Source organism: Ctenocephalides felis, unplaced genomic scaffold (assembly GCF_003426905.1).
Source record: "Ctenocephalides felis isolate EL2017-DRISC unplaced genomic scaffold, ASM342690v1 CF-g0.4_SCAFFOLD_01886, whole genome shotgun sequence".
NCBI lineage: Eukaryota > Metazoa > Arthropoda > Insecta > Siphonaptera > Pulicidae > Ctenocephalides > Ctenocephalides felis.
Window position 1 is genome coordinate 178,865,134 of NW_020538040.1, and position 15,871 is coordinate 178,881,004.

General features: G+C 29.4%; 1 protein-coding gene across 1 annotated transcript in view; it reads right to left on the minus strand.

Annotated features, from left to right (window-relative positions):
• The window catches only part of LOC113376578 (cuticle protein CP14.6-like), a 34,415-nt gene continuing 18,544 nt past the window's right edge, over window positions 1-15,871 (minus strand). The window contains exon 3 of the mRNA XM_026616545.1: window positions 1-227. Coding sequence (XP_026472330.1) covers window positions 29-227 — 199 coding nt within the window. The 3' untranslated portion in view covers window positions 1-28. The remainder of the gene's footprint in view (window positions 228-15,871) is intronic.

The window sequence follows — 15,871 nt, forward strand, 5'->3', positions numbered from 1 at the left end:
TTCGAAATTAGAATTTGGGGCAGGGTTCTTAGACTTCAGGGGCCTTTGGCAAATGGTCTCCGAAGGCGCGGAAACCGTTGGAATCGGCAACGTAGCTGACGGAGTAGACGACACCGTCTGGTCCGGTGTAGGAGTATGAACCGTGCATCACTTGTTCTTCGTTCTCAGTTCCGACATTTTCCAAGTGGCCACTTTGTTCCATTTTGATTTGATTTCCGGTTTCATATCTGAAGATAATAGAGATACACATTAGATAATGGAAATTTTAACATGAAGGAGACTAATGTTGCCATGTAAGTCATATGTGTCTAACGCTAAGTAGTTCTACATGAGCCATGTTAGACATATATGCCTGACATAAGCAACTTGGTACAAAGAGAAAGAAATTTTTAATATAGCGCCATGTCAGTCAGTTATTATGTGACATAAAAAAAAGTATTTTTCGAGGGATTTTGTCAATTTGTTTTTATACACAAAGGTTCTTTGGTACAATTTTTACTAAATTATCTAAATAAGTTACCATGGCTCATGTGATTTTTTTTATAATATTAACGTAGCGATTGAATATAATATATTCTGGTAGTTTGCCTGAATGCATATTCTAAATTTGGTTAATTTCTAGAGTTGAATTTATGTACTTTTCGATGGTATTTTATATATGTGTGACATAAAAAAGTGTTTTTTAAGAACTTTGGCAAAAAAATTTTTCTTAGATACATTAAGTTCTCGTGTTACATTTTTATCTAAATTATCTAATAAAGTTACCATGGCCAATGTGAAATTTTTAATAATATAAACATGGCGATTAACGTGTTAAATATAATATATATATTCTGGTAGTCTGTCTGAAGGCATATTCTAGATTGATTAATTTTTTTAGATTGTTTATTATTTTAGTTAATACTCTAAGTATTGGGAATAGATTTAAAGTATTTATTTGTTTTTTTTTTTTAATTATATTTTTATTGATAATGATTAGAAAATGTTACAATATTTTGTGTAAAAAATACTTGCTGGCTCATAGAGCAGTACAACTTCTGCTGGGCAAAAGGATTAAATTAGGTTCTTATGGTTTATATTAAGGGATGAAATCAATAATTTTAGTATTTGTTGATAATTATAAGATATATATTAGATGGTTAATTACTCTAATTTGAAAGATTGTAGCTACTAAGTTTTATCGTCTTGTCGGTATATGATCAACATTATAAAAAAAATCTCTTTCTATATATAAATATGTAAAAAATTCTCTTGTCATGATGTTTTAACATATATTTTTCGTTCCCTTGAGTAGTAAGGGTTGGCAACTCTTAAGTTTTTTTTGGTTTTTGGAGCAATTTCTTTTATTTTACTTTTTTATAATTCATAATTAAAACACCCATACTGCCCTGAATTTTTACTCCTTTACCTCAAACTCCTATTTCGCAATAGTCATTTTAGTAATCGAATAATTTTTCATCCCGCTTTCTGTCAATAAATTTTTTGACATAATTCAGATAGTTCATATTGATTAATTTTATGGAAAAGCTTAAATTCTAAAAACCATTTTTTTTTAATTTCGGAGTTTTTTTATTTTTATTTTTTAATGCGGAATTCAAAAATACATAGAACTATATCATTATGAAGAAACTGTGGTTCATTTTGTAAAAAAAAAACAGCCAACATGACTCATGAATATATTGTTAAACCCGTGGGCAAAATTTAATAGTACATCGTTTATTTAATACATCGTTAACAATAATATTTAATTTAAAAGCAATTTCGCACTGATTTAACTTCTGACATAAATATTTTTTCTTTTTAAAACATTTAACTTAATACCCAACGTAATTGTAAACTCCTTATTAGTCATCGATAATGTATTTAAATTTTTTAATTATATGCAAAGCTATATAACATGATTGGAATTATGTGTGTCAATTAACCGAATCGAAGATAATAAAAATACAATTTTAATATGCATTTTATAATGAGATATAGAAAGAATATACACACTGTGTCTGTATATTTTTTTCGGAAAAAACGTAAAGCGTTTATAAAACATTTTTACTTTGCACGAAGAGTAGGTGTATTATTATTCCATTAAATTAATAATTTTATTTTATGTATGATGAAGCATTGTATGAATTATTTTTGCTTCAAAAAGCCTTGAGCGTTCGAAAATACTAAAGGATAAAGTTTAACAATGATGTTGCAGAATGAAATGTGTGGGCGAAATGGTATTCTATGCAACAAGTCGAAGTATGCAGTTTTCAATTTGTTTATGTTGGGTATTCAAATATAGTTCAAGGTAAATAAACGGTAATTGATCATTATGAATTCAGTAACTGACGAGTCGAACTCGTTGACACTAATTAAAAAAAATGAATTAGAAATGAAAATAAGTTACCTGTACTTTTCTATGTTACTGTTCATTTTTATACATACAATATTTGTGAAGCTAAATTTAAAGTTGATAATTATGTTTGATTAATAAATTTTATAAAGATCATTAATTTGTAGTAAGGAATATACAGAGGCATTCCACTATTCCTTTCCTTCTTGATAATGTTACGCAATCGATTCCCAACTAAAAAACATTCCGGAAACTAGCATCATCAATATTAATTTCAGTTTTAAAAGTAGAAATGTCAAAAACTGCTTCGAATGTTATCAAACAAATCAATGACCGTGCCAAGACAATAATATAACGTCTTCATTTCTCGGAGCATCTCGAAGACTTAATTCATATAAAGTGAGAGTTTTGACAAACTACTTAATTATGTCGTGACGTACCAAATTGATATAGTAGAAAGTTTTTTTTATTCTACATTGATATAACAATTCTAATAAATCACCTGATTTTATATTTTAATGGTCAGTCGAAATCTGTGATAATTTTCTAACTGACGTAAGAGAAAGCTCCAAATTTTGTAATAAATTTGTTTGTGTGTTGTGCAATCAATAAAATTACATATTTACTAATTACATCAAACTATTAGCTAAAAGTGAAACATTTGGCATAAATCAATATCCCTATTCTCTAAAAATTTTTTTCTCAATGTGTATAAAATGTGACAATTTAGCTTTGATTAACAAACACAAACGACAAATGAAACAAATTAATCTCGACTGATTTTCAGGAATAATCGTATTTAAAATTAATAACACTGTGGTTATTTTATTAAATTTCGCAATTACACAAAAAGCAAGTGCTTATTTCATTTGTAATTAATTGCAGCTTATACATCATTTTCAATATATATTGTAAAGGTAACGCGTTTGATAAACTGTTCATGGAAATATAATTTTGGTTTGTGCATATTAATTTTAAAGCATTTATTTAAAAACTGAGAAACAATAAGAATAATTAATGGAAAAAACTCAATAATGATGACTACAATAATGTTACTTTTAATATGTCGAACGATGTTTGATTGATTTTGTTTTAAACTCGTATAATGTGTAGTCATGAACTCTAAAACATAATTGCGAAAACAAAATTTAGATGGTTCTATAATATTTTAGGGGGTTTATTTTGACTATTAACCCTATGAATAATCTTGATTGTTTGTAAGTTGATATTTAAATATATATATTTATTGAAAATGTTGCTCCATCGAAAGCCCAAGCTATGGTTTCTTCGACAAAGTTTCTTGAAATGATTCATAAAATCAAAATCGCCGTATTTTGACCAAAACATTTTAGCAGCCAATTATATATGCATATAATTCTTTTATACAGATGTATGAATGGTAACTCCTTTTACATGATTATTCGAATTTTGATAAATCTTTTTGAAGCTTATTAAGGAAAATTTTAAGGATTTAAATGATTATAAAAATATAGTAATGTTGTAGAAATAAAAGAAAAAAATTGCAAAAAAACAATATCATTATTTGACATTGAAAATATTTTGATAAAACTATCACCTGCCAGAAATGTCATTTTATTTGAAAATTGTATTTTGGTTGAATATTGGAGTTTTGAATTGTAGACATGGGTACAGGACAACATCTTGTCAGGTCATCTAGTATATATATATATATATATATATATATATATATATATAAAGTTCAATACATTTCATAATACCACACGATTACACTAATCTCAATTGCTGTATTACTACTCTTAATCCATAATCGGCTCTAATTAAGGTTAAACAGTTTCAGTTTACTATAAAGTCAACATGTCAATTATTTTCTCATATACTTTTTATAAATCCATTAATTATTGCTATCAATTTCAATTACCAATACATTGTAATTGAAGAAGTAGTTTTCTAAATATCAAATGCGTAATATACAGTCATTAGTGGAAATATTTAATCTAATCTCTCGGTAGCATTTAGAATATTTCTACTAACTAGCTTTAAACTAATAAATAAATACTAACATAAATGTCAAAGTTCTAGTTCAATCAAGAGTAAAACCAGTAAATCTGCATTTGCAAATGTCATTTTATATAATATCGATCTTGAATTTTGCAATGAAATGATATTTTAATTTATTTATGAGTTTCGTGAAATCCGATACGCAGAATGATATAAATGTTAGCTGTTTCAAATTTGTACTTGGAAATACGTAGTTGGAAATTCTATTGAATATATAATTGAGCAGGACGAGTTTGAATACCAAGTTAAAAAGCCTATTTATTCCTACCTATTTTTTAAAAAATTATCAATAATATGGCAAAAACCTCAATATTGTTAATTTAGCTTTAGTTTATTTACTATTTATAAGTAGTCATTGATTTTATAAATTATTATTACAAGTTTGTTTCTTGATTTTTTGCAAATTTTAAAACGTTTGGCCTTCAGAAGAATACAGTCTTCTGATAACATGAATTTAAAATGATAAATTATATACCATAAATTTTTATGAGAATAGTACTGTTTTAATGAAAACTTGTGTAATAAAAACTATTTCTATCATTAATGCTTGATCATTTTATGAGATACCAGTTTCGGACGCTACCCTGTACTTGTATTTTCTAGTTGTGACAGATTTTTAATATACTTGATATAATCTATTTTCACTACTGCTTGATATTAAGGTGATCATGGCGGGTAGCGAACCTAGATCCAGGGATTGCTAATTTCACTTTTCTTAATATTTTTGCAGCAATGCCCTCGAATAGCAATTTTCACTTGATATCAATTTTTTATATCTAAATCTCTAGTGAAAATCTGATGTCACCCCCTAGACATTATGGTATCCAATGTGGGTATCGAACCCGGAACCAGTAGTTGCTAATTTGGATTTTTTATTATTTTCACAGCAATGCCCTCGAAAGGTAATGTTTATATAATGAATTAAACTAATTAAAGCTCAAGACACTTATTCTATTGCATTCAATTCGAATCTACATAATTGTAATCCAGGTATCAGCAATGATGCATAAAAATCTAACAGCCCGCTGAGTTCTACGACTGAAACACCCTTATATTTTGTGTAATATTTTCCAAGATACTGTGGCGATATCAAGCAGGCTGGTTTTTATTTGTAAAAAACAATTGGACATGTCATGTATATTTTTGATATCGAAATATTTTTACAGTTAATAAATTTATATTTTTTTATTATGTTGGGAGTTTCTAATTAAATATATTATCATAATCATTACTACTCCCACATTGGTGACTCACGACGATGGAGATGAAGATAAAGGAGTTTTATTTTTCGAAGATTTAAGAAAAAATGATTTTGACGCAGCACCATAATCACTGGTCTTCAGTGACGACCTATAAGGTATGTCCAGTCCAATCCATCATAGTTAACGCACTTACTATCTGGATCAGACTTCCGAGGTTACTCATTTGGTATACCCAGACCTCAGTTTTTTTTTTTTTTTGCTGACAGAAAAAATAATTTGGAGCCTGAACTTTTCATTGGAATGCAATTTAACCTCTCTTTCTCTGTTAACTCAACAAATCGTCTTATAATGCTACCTCCCATTATCGGTGACAACGACGAGTCAAAACAAAATTTGATATAATTTATTGGATTTCACAATTCTGGACTCTTATGTCAAAGAAACCAATGATCCTGATTTGGATAAAGAGCCAACTTCGATCTCTGATCGGAACTCATCAGATACGAATGCAACGCTTGCAGAAATGGAAACTGTACCCATAAATTATGCATTCTAAACATTAAGTAATTCTGATATAACTAATACCAATTAGATGGAGGCTGAATCTTAGAAGTTCACCGACATCGAGGTCCAGGAAATTTTCCACATGTTTTGCATTAATCAGAACCTTATGCAGAATATGGAGTTGATGGCAGGTCAAATCACCACATACGGTGGATCTGCTGACGAAACATGGAAATTTGTAATTAACCAGTATTACAACACTGGTCTGCTATAATCTGCTTTCCCACCACATTTTTATAACGTGTTTTCCTGTGTTTTTTTTTTAAAACTGTGAGATCAACACTGGGCAGGGAGTGTGTGGCGATATCAAGCAGGCTGGTTTTTATTTGTAAAAAACAATTGGACATGTCATGTATATTTTTGATATCGAAATATTTTTACAGTTAATAAATTTATATTTTTTTATTATGTTGGGAGTTTCTAATTAAATATATTATCATAATCATTACTACTCCCACAATACTTTCGAGAACTATCTGCTAAAACAGCAAAAAATTTCAAAAATTGTCATTATGAAGAACTATTAATTTCTCGCTGAATTTGAAGTTGAAATGTGCAGTCATTTCTCCGGCGGCCGATGAGATCGTGTTAAGCGGGTCGCGCACACTCGACTAGATTTATTTCGCGCCAGACTAGAATTTCAATTATCGCGATGGAGCAAATAAAGAAAGATTAACTCTCAACGGCGCTCCTAGGGCTGTCAAGAATCGTTGATATCAAGAATCGAGTGCCTAGCCTTTGGTCAGAATTTGGATTCCAAAACTGAGTTTGCAGAAGGACTAAAGGACAGCTTTAATAGTCGTTGAATATAATAATGATAGGAGGAGGTAATCACCAAGTTGGTTCACAGACGTCAACTGTCGTTACCTTTTCACATGGATGGGGTTTGGAACGGGTTCCGAATCATTGACTTTTCTGGCTTGTGGCTACCGAGTTGGTGATATAGTGCTTTATTTGAATCTAGTTTTTTTCTCTTTGAAATATTACTTAAATGAACATTACGTAAGGATCGATTAACAAAAATAAAAACTGGGATACAAATCAATTAATTTGCTAACCCTTCGCTACCGAGCTGGCCGTGAAATACTACTACCTAAATCTACATTACTAAAGAAAAGAATACTTGGACATATGTGCTCAGAAGCACACCACGAAAAAATCTAATTATTAAAAATAAGAACTATAAGCTGTATATAAAAATTGAAGAATTTATTGTACAGCGGTTATCTATCAACATTATTTTATGAGAGAAAGTTATATTATTAAAATAGTATACATTAAATCGTACTCAGGTATTAGCGGAAACAAAATTTCTGATAAATTAGCTAAACAGGCAACAGAATATGGATCAACTTTGCATATGGCAAGATATAACGAAAATAAAACGATTTGGCAAAATTATCAAAAAATGGAGTGATTCATATGTGACAAGAGTTCGCTATTACAGAGAAATCAGCCCATATGGTAAAAGAATATGGCAAGGAAAGCACAAATTTTCAGGGAGAACGATAGCATCATTAACTAGGTTCAGATTAAGTCATGGCAGCTTCCCATTACATCTGTAACGACTAGAAAAAGACATAAAAAATCATTTTGAAAAAAATGCACGTACGAAACTCAACAATTTAACTACAATACCTAGAAATGTCAAATTCTATAATATTTTTATTAATTGTAATTTTCTTTTTAATATTATTTTTATTCAATAAACAGAACTTAGGAGTCCTACAAACTGTTGGGCTGATTTGACTTAATAATAGTTGGTTCTACAGATGGAAACCCAAACTGTTGTCCTATCTCTGCGTGATTAATTATTTTTACAAATTTAATTATTCTGTAATAGGGCGAGTATTTATTGATCCAGCAATGCCGGATCAGAAAAACATTTTTACTTCAAAGCATATTGATATTTCTAAGTGAATACAGTTGACAACAGGCTACTCGAAGCGGGATCGAACCTGACGGACTTCTGATACTGGTCGAATCGTTCTAAAAACTCATCTACGAGCGAACCAAATTAGGATGCAGATGCAATTTTTGTACTTTTATGTGGCTATATTACAATTAAATCATTTCTATAAGTTTCGTACAATCAACTAGGAGACGGATTACCACTGGGTGACCTTTCGACCTTCTTCCCTAATATAATTATCCATCAAAATTACTGAATGTTGTTTCATCTTTATAACGACAGATTGTAGTTTATGAAAGCAAATAAAAAGGTGGCTATATTATTATTAGAGCCTAAATAAAATAAAATAAAAAAAGTAAAATAAAAAAAGTAAAATAAAAATGAGAATTTGGGTTCCAATCATTGTCTTCGCTAGCCCTTCGCTACCGTGTCGGCGGTCCGGTGCATTTTGCATCGGATGCATTATTATTGTGTAACTCGGCGATGTTTGCATTCGCTCTTCTGGTTGTCCGTTCGTTTGTTGGTGACATTTCGAAAACTTGTATTGTATTTGGCTCATCTTATGCGGGCGATGCGATGAGACGCGGTTCGCCCGCAGCGATTATGTATGCTCTCGCCGAATGAATTAATCTTGTTGCTCTGCTCGACCGTACAACAGACGCGGCGTGGTACTGAAACTTTGTCAAGGTCCAATTTCGTAAGACATTAAACGGCAAAGGTCGAATACCTACGGTCACTTACATGATCTCATGTAATATTTATTCAACTTAATATTTTGCGTGGAAGATGTATTCTTTTTAAAAATGACTCATATTTCGCGGTGATAGAGAGAAATTTCTTGCATGTACTCAGTTGCTGTAAGTAAATATTTTTAATGTCGTCGGATGTAAAGAGGTCAAGTCCGATCTTATGATAATGATAATTCATTAGGTCTGTTGAATGCAAAATTTTGCTCGCAAAAATTTTAAGAGGTGCTATTCATTTGCAATTACACCAAACAAAAGTGTGTTGTTTAAATATTTTGTTAATGCTTGTAATATGACTCTCAAATATTGTGAAATTTTGCTAAAAAGTTAAAATTTATTGGTATTTGTTATCGACCAAATTAAAAAAATATTATTATTTATGACCATATGTATTAAATAATTACGAAAACATTCAAATCATTTTGGAACTAATTTAACGAAAATTAAATTCTCAATAAAATTCTGCGATATTATGCAAATCAGATACAAAATTAAAATTCTACACTTGTTTACCCTATTCATAAAAATCTATCATTTAATTATGTTATGAGAATTTCATAAAAATCTTTAGAAACGTTTTCAAAATTTGTTATATGTAATACAGTAGAACCTTGTTTATTCGGACCTCAGTTTTTCAGACGGATTCGCGATTATCCGGACTAATAACCGCGACTATTATGTATGTAAATACTTACAATTCGTATTTTTGTTGATATCTATGTATGTATTTGTTATTTTTAATAAATATACAACATTATTCTTCATACATTCGATTATCCTGATTTTTGATTATCCAAATGCCCATCTACAACAATTAGTCCGGTTAATCGAGTTTCTACTGTATTAAAATTTTATAATGTTTGTTGAACTGTTCCTGGAATGAATTGCTTATGCATGTGGAATGTGTTAACAAAAATCGTGTTTTTTTGTGGTTTTTATTTTTTACTCGTTTTTTAATATGGAACTAACAAAAAATTTTTAATCCTGTTCAAATGAGCGAAATTTTATTGTAACCTGCCGGAAAAACTTTAGTGCGTTTTTTTAAAAGAGGGACTTTTAAAATCTTGAGACCAATTCCATCAATTTTGAAAATATTAAATTCATAGTTTAACAAATACTCTTAATTCTAGAAAACTTATAGCAATTGTGTTGTTTTAGGTTATGGTTCTAGAAAACTTAACTACAATAACTAAGAAATGGTCACAGTTTATCCAAAGCTCTAGAAAGTACTTAAAAGCTTACAATTTTCAAATTATATGAGATAATTTGTTAATTTGCTATTTTTTTCATGTTTGTTATAATCTATACCCTCAACATGTATGGGTTTGACGTTGAATTCTGGGACACCCAAAATATACATCATTAAAATATTTATTGATTAATTATGATTATTTTCAAATAGATAAAATGACTTTATTAATATTAGATCGTGATAATCGCAAAAACGTGTAGAAACTGCAAAATTTTAATTCCTATTAATTTTCAATTAAATCAAAGGCAGGCACGTTATTAAACATTTCATGACATATATGAATCTCGCGGTTCAAAAGTGTATTTTAAAAAGTCTGTCATTATAAATTGATACAATCACGAAGGGAAAAATAAATTCATTACTGATAATTAGTATAGCTAAATTGTGCAAGTTTTAATATTTGTATATATGTGAAACCTACATCTATAGATGTCATCAAATTCAACGACCTTACGATGTAATATTACATAATTTTGTTAAAAAGTTTTGTGAATTATTACGCCCCGTTTTTGGGCCGCCAAGAAGTTCTCATAGATAATCGCTTTTTCCTTCCACGCGCACGATGGGACATTTTCGTGAGATTTCTGATTGAGATAGCAACAAATAGCAAAACATAATTTATATCTGGGAAATAAATCTAAGCGAAAAATATACGATCATGACGCTCGGTTTACATGAATTTATATCCATCTTGACAGAATGGCGTTTAAATTGGAAAATATATTGCTTGTGACGACGTCGTTCCTTACAGATTCATTAAACGATGCACTGAAATTAAGTAGTAATATTTATAAAGTAAATGCACGTGATGGCAATAAGGTACTAGAAATATTCAAGTCGTTTTAATCACATGTGCATTTATTTATACTTGATAATAAATGTCAGGTTTGATTGTTATCTTGAGATTCAACAGATTTTTAAATATCATCAGTACTCGATTTGAAGTCAACATTCACTATTTGATTTGATTAGGTTTCTGATCCAAACAAACGCTTTTTATTAATATGTTCATATTTATAGGTGTTTTGTACTATTCATACTTATCATAAAAAATTAACATACATTTGTGATTTGTGAATTTACTGATTAATCGACTTTTGTGATGAGCCAATAGAATTGTAGATTTCTCAAAAATCTAATTTTTTCATGGATATAGTAGCAAGAGATTTGCCCTTGCAACCACAGGAGTTTAGGTTCAATTCCTACTTAAAATAATTTGGTATCAGGCACTAGTGATATCAGTTTATACTTGAAAAGGTTGGTTTGATTGGTGAAATCAAAATAATAAAATTGGGTCCAATTGATTAAAATTTAAACCCATCGGAAAAGTGACAATGAATATATTTTTTTGGTTTGTTAGGTCTAAAATACCCATCAATACGAACATAAGCACTTTTCCAATTTTTGTTCATTATATTACTAATTTTTATTATTTTGCCTTAAAGCTTAATGACAGACCAAGTATTGATATATAAAGTTACACAGTTACATGTTTAATATTTCAGTCAAATTTTTGTCATTTTTCCAATTTTCAAAAAAAAATAGAAATTTGGAATAACATTGGAAATAAGCCTATATTAATACTGAACTTTTTATAAATAAACCTGAATTTTTCAAATGTTTTTAAAAAATATTTGATTTTTGGATTTTTCGATTTGGATGTTTTTGCTTTACAATAAAGAACAGAATATTTTCAATCCTTAAAGTAGATAAATGTCTATATATTCCCATGAGAGATTTTACTAAACTTCGAAAAATGCATTGAATTTTAATAAAAATAATACTATTGTGTCCAAGTGAGAGCAGTCGCAGCTGCATCTTTATACTGAGACTACCATAAAGGGCCATAAGAGCATTAGGTCCATATAGAGGAGTACAACAGCAGCGGTTTACGAAAGCCATTTTTGTTAAGTGTTTGATACTATACTGAATTGTGTCATTACGACAGAGATATGAGCATAATTCCATTCAATGGACTATTCCAGCATTTGTGCGGAAAATGTGAAATACATACAACACGCCCACACATCGCCCTGTACTCGTATCGCACCGCCGGAAAACCAAATGGTGCTCGATGCTCTGATAAACTGTAAATAAATCATCCCGCAAGTATCCTTAATAATATCGTACGGTGCCAATGTGTCATTTTGAGGTTGTTTACTTGAATAAATAGATGATCAAAATAGGCCAACATATACTGAAACCAGTAATTTTCACGACAGAATCAATTAAGCGTAGCAATTATTTGCCTGGTGAAAATAAATAAATTTTGAAGATCAAAAACATACTCTAAATGAATGTATCAGACGTAGTAAATAGTTTTTTCATTTACTATAAAATTTTTTAAGTTTGTGGAAATTTGGTGTCATTTACTGGTGCTTTACAACAAGCTCGCTTCCTTTATTTATTGTACCAAGAACTATTTATTGCAATAAGATTCTCAATAAGTAATTATAGTGAGATAATCAAAACCAAGGCAATATTTATGTTCGGACGTATTTTTATAAATTATCGATTTGGCAGAAATTTGAAAAAAAAACTGCAGAAGAACGATATGATACTACTTATACAATTTTATATAACGTATTTTCGTATTATTATATTGGCTATGAAGGTGACAATCTTCATGGCATTGATCTTTTACACAGGATGATTGCTGGTAGAGAGGGTAGCGCAGAGTTTTAATAGGACTAATGGTTCACTTTAAAAAGTAAAGTTCGTAAAACAACATGTGTAATAAATAATAAATAAATATGTTTTTTTTTTCATTATAACTTAGTGAAAAATCGGTGATTGTAATAATAACTGCAACAAATATTTAATATACAAACCTGAGTTTATCGAAAGAAAGTTTTAAAAATGCTATAACTACGTGATGTACATAAATACAATTTAATTTAGTTTTAGGTAAAAATATATAAAATTGTGAAGATCAAAAACAGGCTATTTAGATCTGACAAAAAAAAAAATAGGAAAAAAATATGTATTAGACGTAGCAAGTAGATTTTCAATTGAATTATGATTGGAGCATTTAGATAGTTTTAGTTAATTATTTTACTACTAATTTATTTATGAACAATACGATTTAATGGCAAGTGATTCTGTATCAATTATCACCCACAAAGGAATTTGTTTTTTTCAAAAGATATTTTATAAATTATCGATTCAACAAAATCTTAAAAGAAAAACGATATGATACTAATTATGCAATTTTAAATAATTTAGAAGAGGTACTTCAGAAGAAAATATTACACAGTGTACATAGCGTATCAAGTATTATGCTTTTGGAAAAAAGAGTACCCCTTTCCACTCGGATGCTGCCGCTCCGGCGGAAAATGCATATAAGTCTCGCACTTCGCGAGTGAAAAGGGTTAGAAAGACTGAAAAGTTTCTTGAGTATCCTTTCGCATTTGTATCATAAAATCTCAATTGTTTTGACCGTGTAAGAAAAATTCTAAATATTGCTCAAAATTATACAGAAAATATTTTATTATCCAAATACATTAGCTGCAGCATTGTATGACGTCATACACCTTTTTAGGCCCAAAAGAATAAAACCTATAGAATTAACTCAATCAAAAAATCTTAAGATTAATTATACTGTTTGTTCGATCCCATCTTTAGTCAGCTTGGTATCAAGCAGTACGATATCAAAGTTTTACTTGATTTACTTTTTAAATATTTACTTTAATAATAATAATTGGATTGCCAATATAATGTCAAGTGAGAATAACCATTTGAGGGCATTGCTGTATGAAAGATATGAGGTGTAAAAATACTGTTAATTAGCATTACCATATCAGACTTATTTTATCCGTAAATTGGCTCTTCTGTTGCAGTTGATTACATTGAACTACTAATACGTGGTCAATATTTATATTTATAAACTAATTTTGCTTATAAATTTAGTTGCATCCTAAGAAAAACTATATGTATAATATGTATGTGACTAAATGCTTAGCTGCGGAAAAATAACTGTATCTATTTTTTTTAAATTTAGAAAATTGGTTAATTTTTTTCAATCTAGAAAATTGGTTATCATAGATATGGAGCATCATCATATTTATAGAATCCATCCTTAGACATATGGTTACTTAAAATATTAAAGGCTATTAGGTGACCATATTTTTTTAAGCTTTTAATCAGGACAACAATGTTTAGTTATGGACGGCGGGTCCTTAAAATAACAAATGCTATTTAATTAAATAAAAAAATATTAATATCTACTTAGTAATTTTTGAAAACCTGTAATAAGAGATCTATAATAAATCCGGAACAAATATTGCTTTTAGAAAAACCCAGTACACAAGATGGAAATCCCCGGGACATACTGCCTTTACCTCAGAGGTAAAGGCACTTCAAAATCGATTATTTCAAATTTAAAATAGATGGGGTTATGAAATAAAATTTCAAGTGATTTGAATCATCAAATCGTACCTTCAAAAATCGGTTTGTGTCTGCACAAATAATTTTATTACCATCGAATAGATGCGGCATTGTATACCTGTAGTTTGCCGCATTCACCTGCCGACGCAATGGCATTGCCTATTGACATTGCATGTTATGTAATGTTATTTTCTAGAATATTGCAGAAGAGTTTGGATTGTCTGTTGTGACAAACGACTGCTACCTATATCAAATGCCAATGCTAATCGGACATTGCAGAGTGAATGCAATGCAGACGCACCTACTATCAAATGGAATAGGAATAAATGCATTCGGAGCCGAACAATAATGGTAAATATAAATCGAAGTAGTTTTGCCGCGGCGGCTAAATCACGTTCCGTTCGAAACAATATGTCAGAGAAATATATCAGATGCATGAAAGTGAAACGACATTCCGGAGATGCCCAGTTTTATTAAGAATTCAGTAATATTGCTTTCAGGAGTCAGCCGTCAGACAATTTTGGGGGACGCAGACGGAGTAGTTGGGTGTATAGTTGACATCGACCGATATACGTTAATTCATTGTATGTACTTGTTAGTATTTTTAATCGAACAAATAAGAATTTACGTCAAATTTACTATTATACCCAGACGTCCAATCACTCGATTGTCATTCGATTTAGACATTCCAAGTACTACCAAAAATTTGCTGATGTTCCATAATGGAATAGATATAGCAGATATTGGATTTCTTTTTTTATTCTTATTTAAATTACGATCTGTCTTATAATTAAAGCGCATTCAGTAAGGACTTACAATTCAGGATTTAAGGATCTTATAATTAAAAGTCATTGGTAAGTTTTCTAATTAATGAAAGGTTTTATCATACCATGGTGAAACGCACTTCAAAAAATAAGATCCATTAATATTGCTAACGTAAATAAATTAAATACTCAAATATTGTATTATTTTAATGCGATGTTTGTCGATGTGTATTATTTAGATAGTTAACAGTTCGAACATTACTTACTTTTTGTATAAGTCTTGTTTACTAAAATATTTTAATTAAAATTTTATTTAGCGAATAATTTACTTCTTTTAAAATCTCTTTTTTTAAAAATCAAGTATCTCAGGAAAATCCATTGACTACAAAATATAAAAAAAATAACATAATATATAGAATAATAATAAATTCATAAAATGCTCACTTGTATTTTTATAGTCATGAAGTATAAAGGTTAACCGACATAATTACATATTAATTTTTTTTTCTTAATTATCTGACAGTATTTTTTATGAGTATATTTATTTTAATTTTTCACGTAAAAATTGCAAAAATTAGTAAATTTCATCTATTAATTTCATATTTAAGCATTATTATTAAGCATTATTAACTTCGTGATTGCATAATAAACTTCTGCATTGATAATTTTT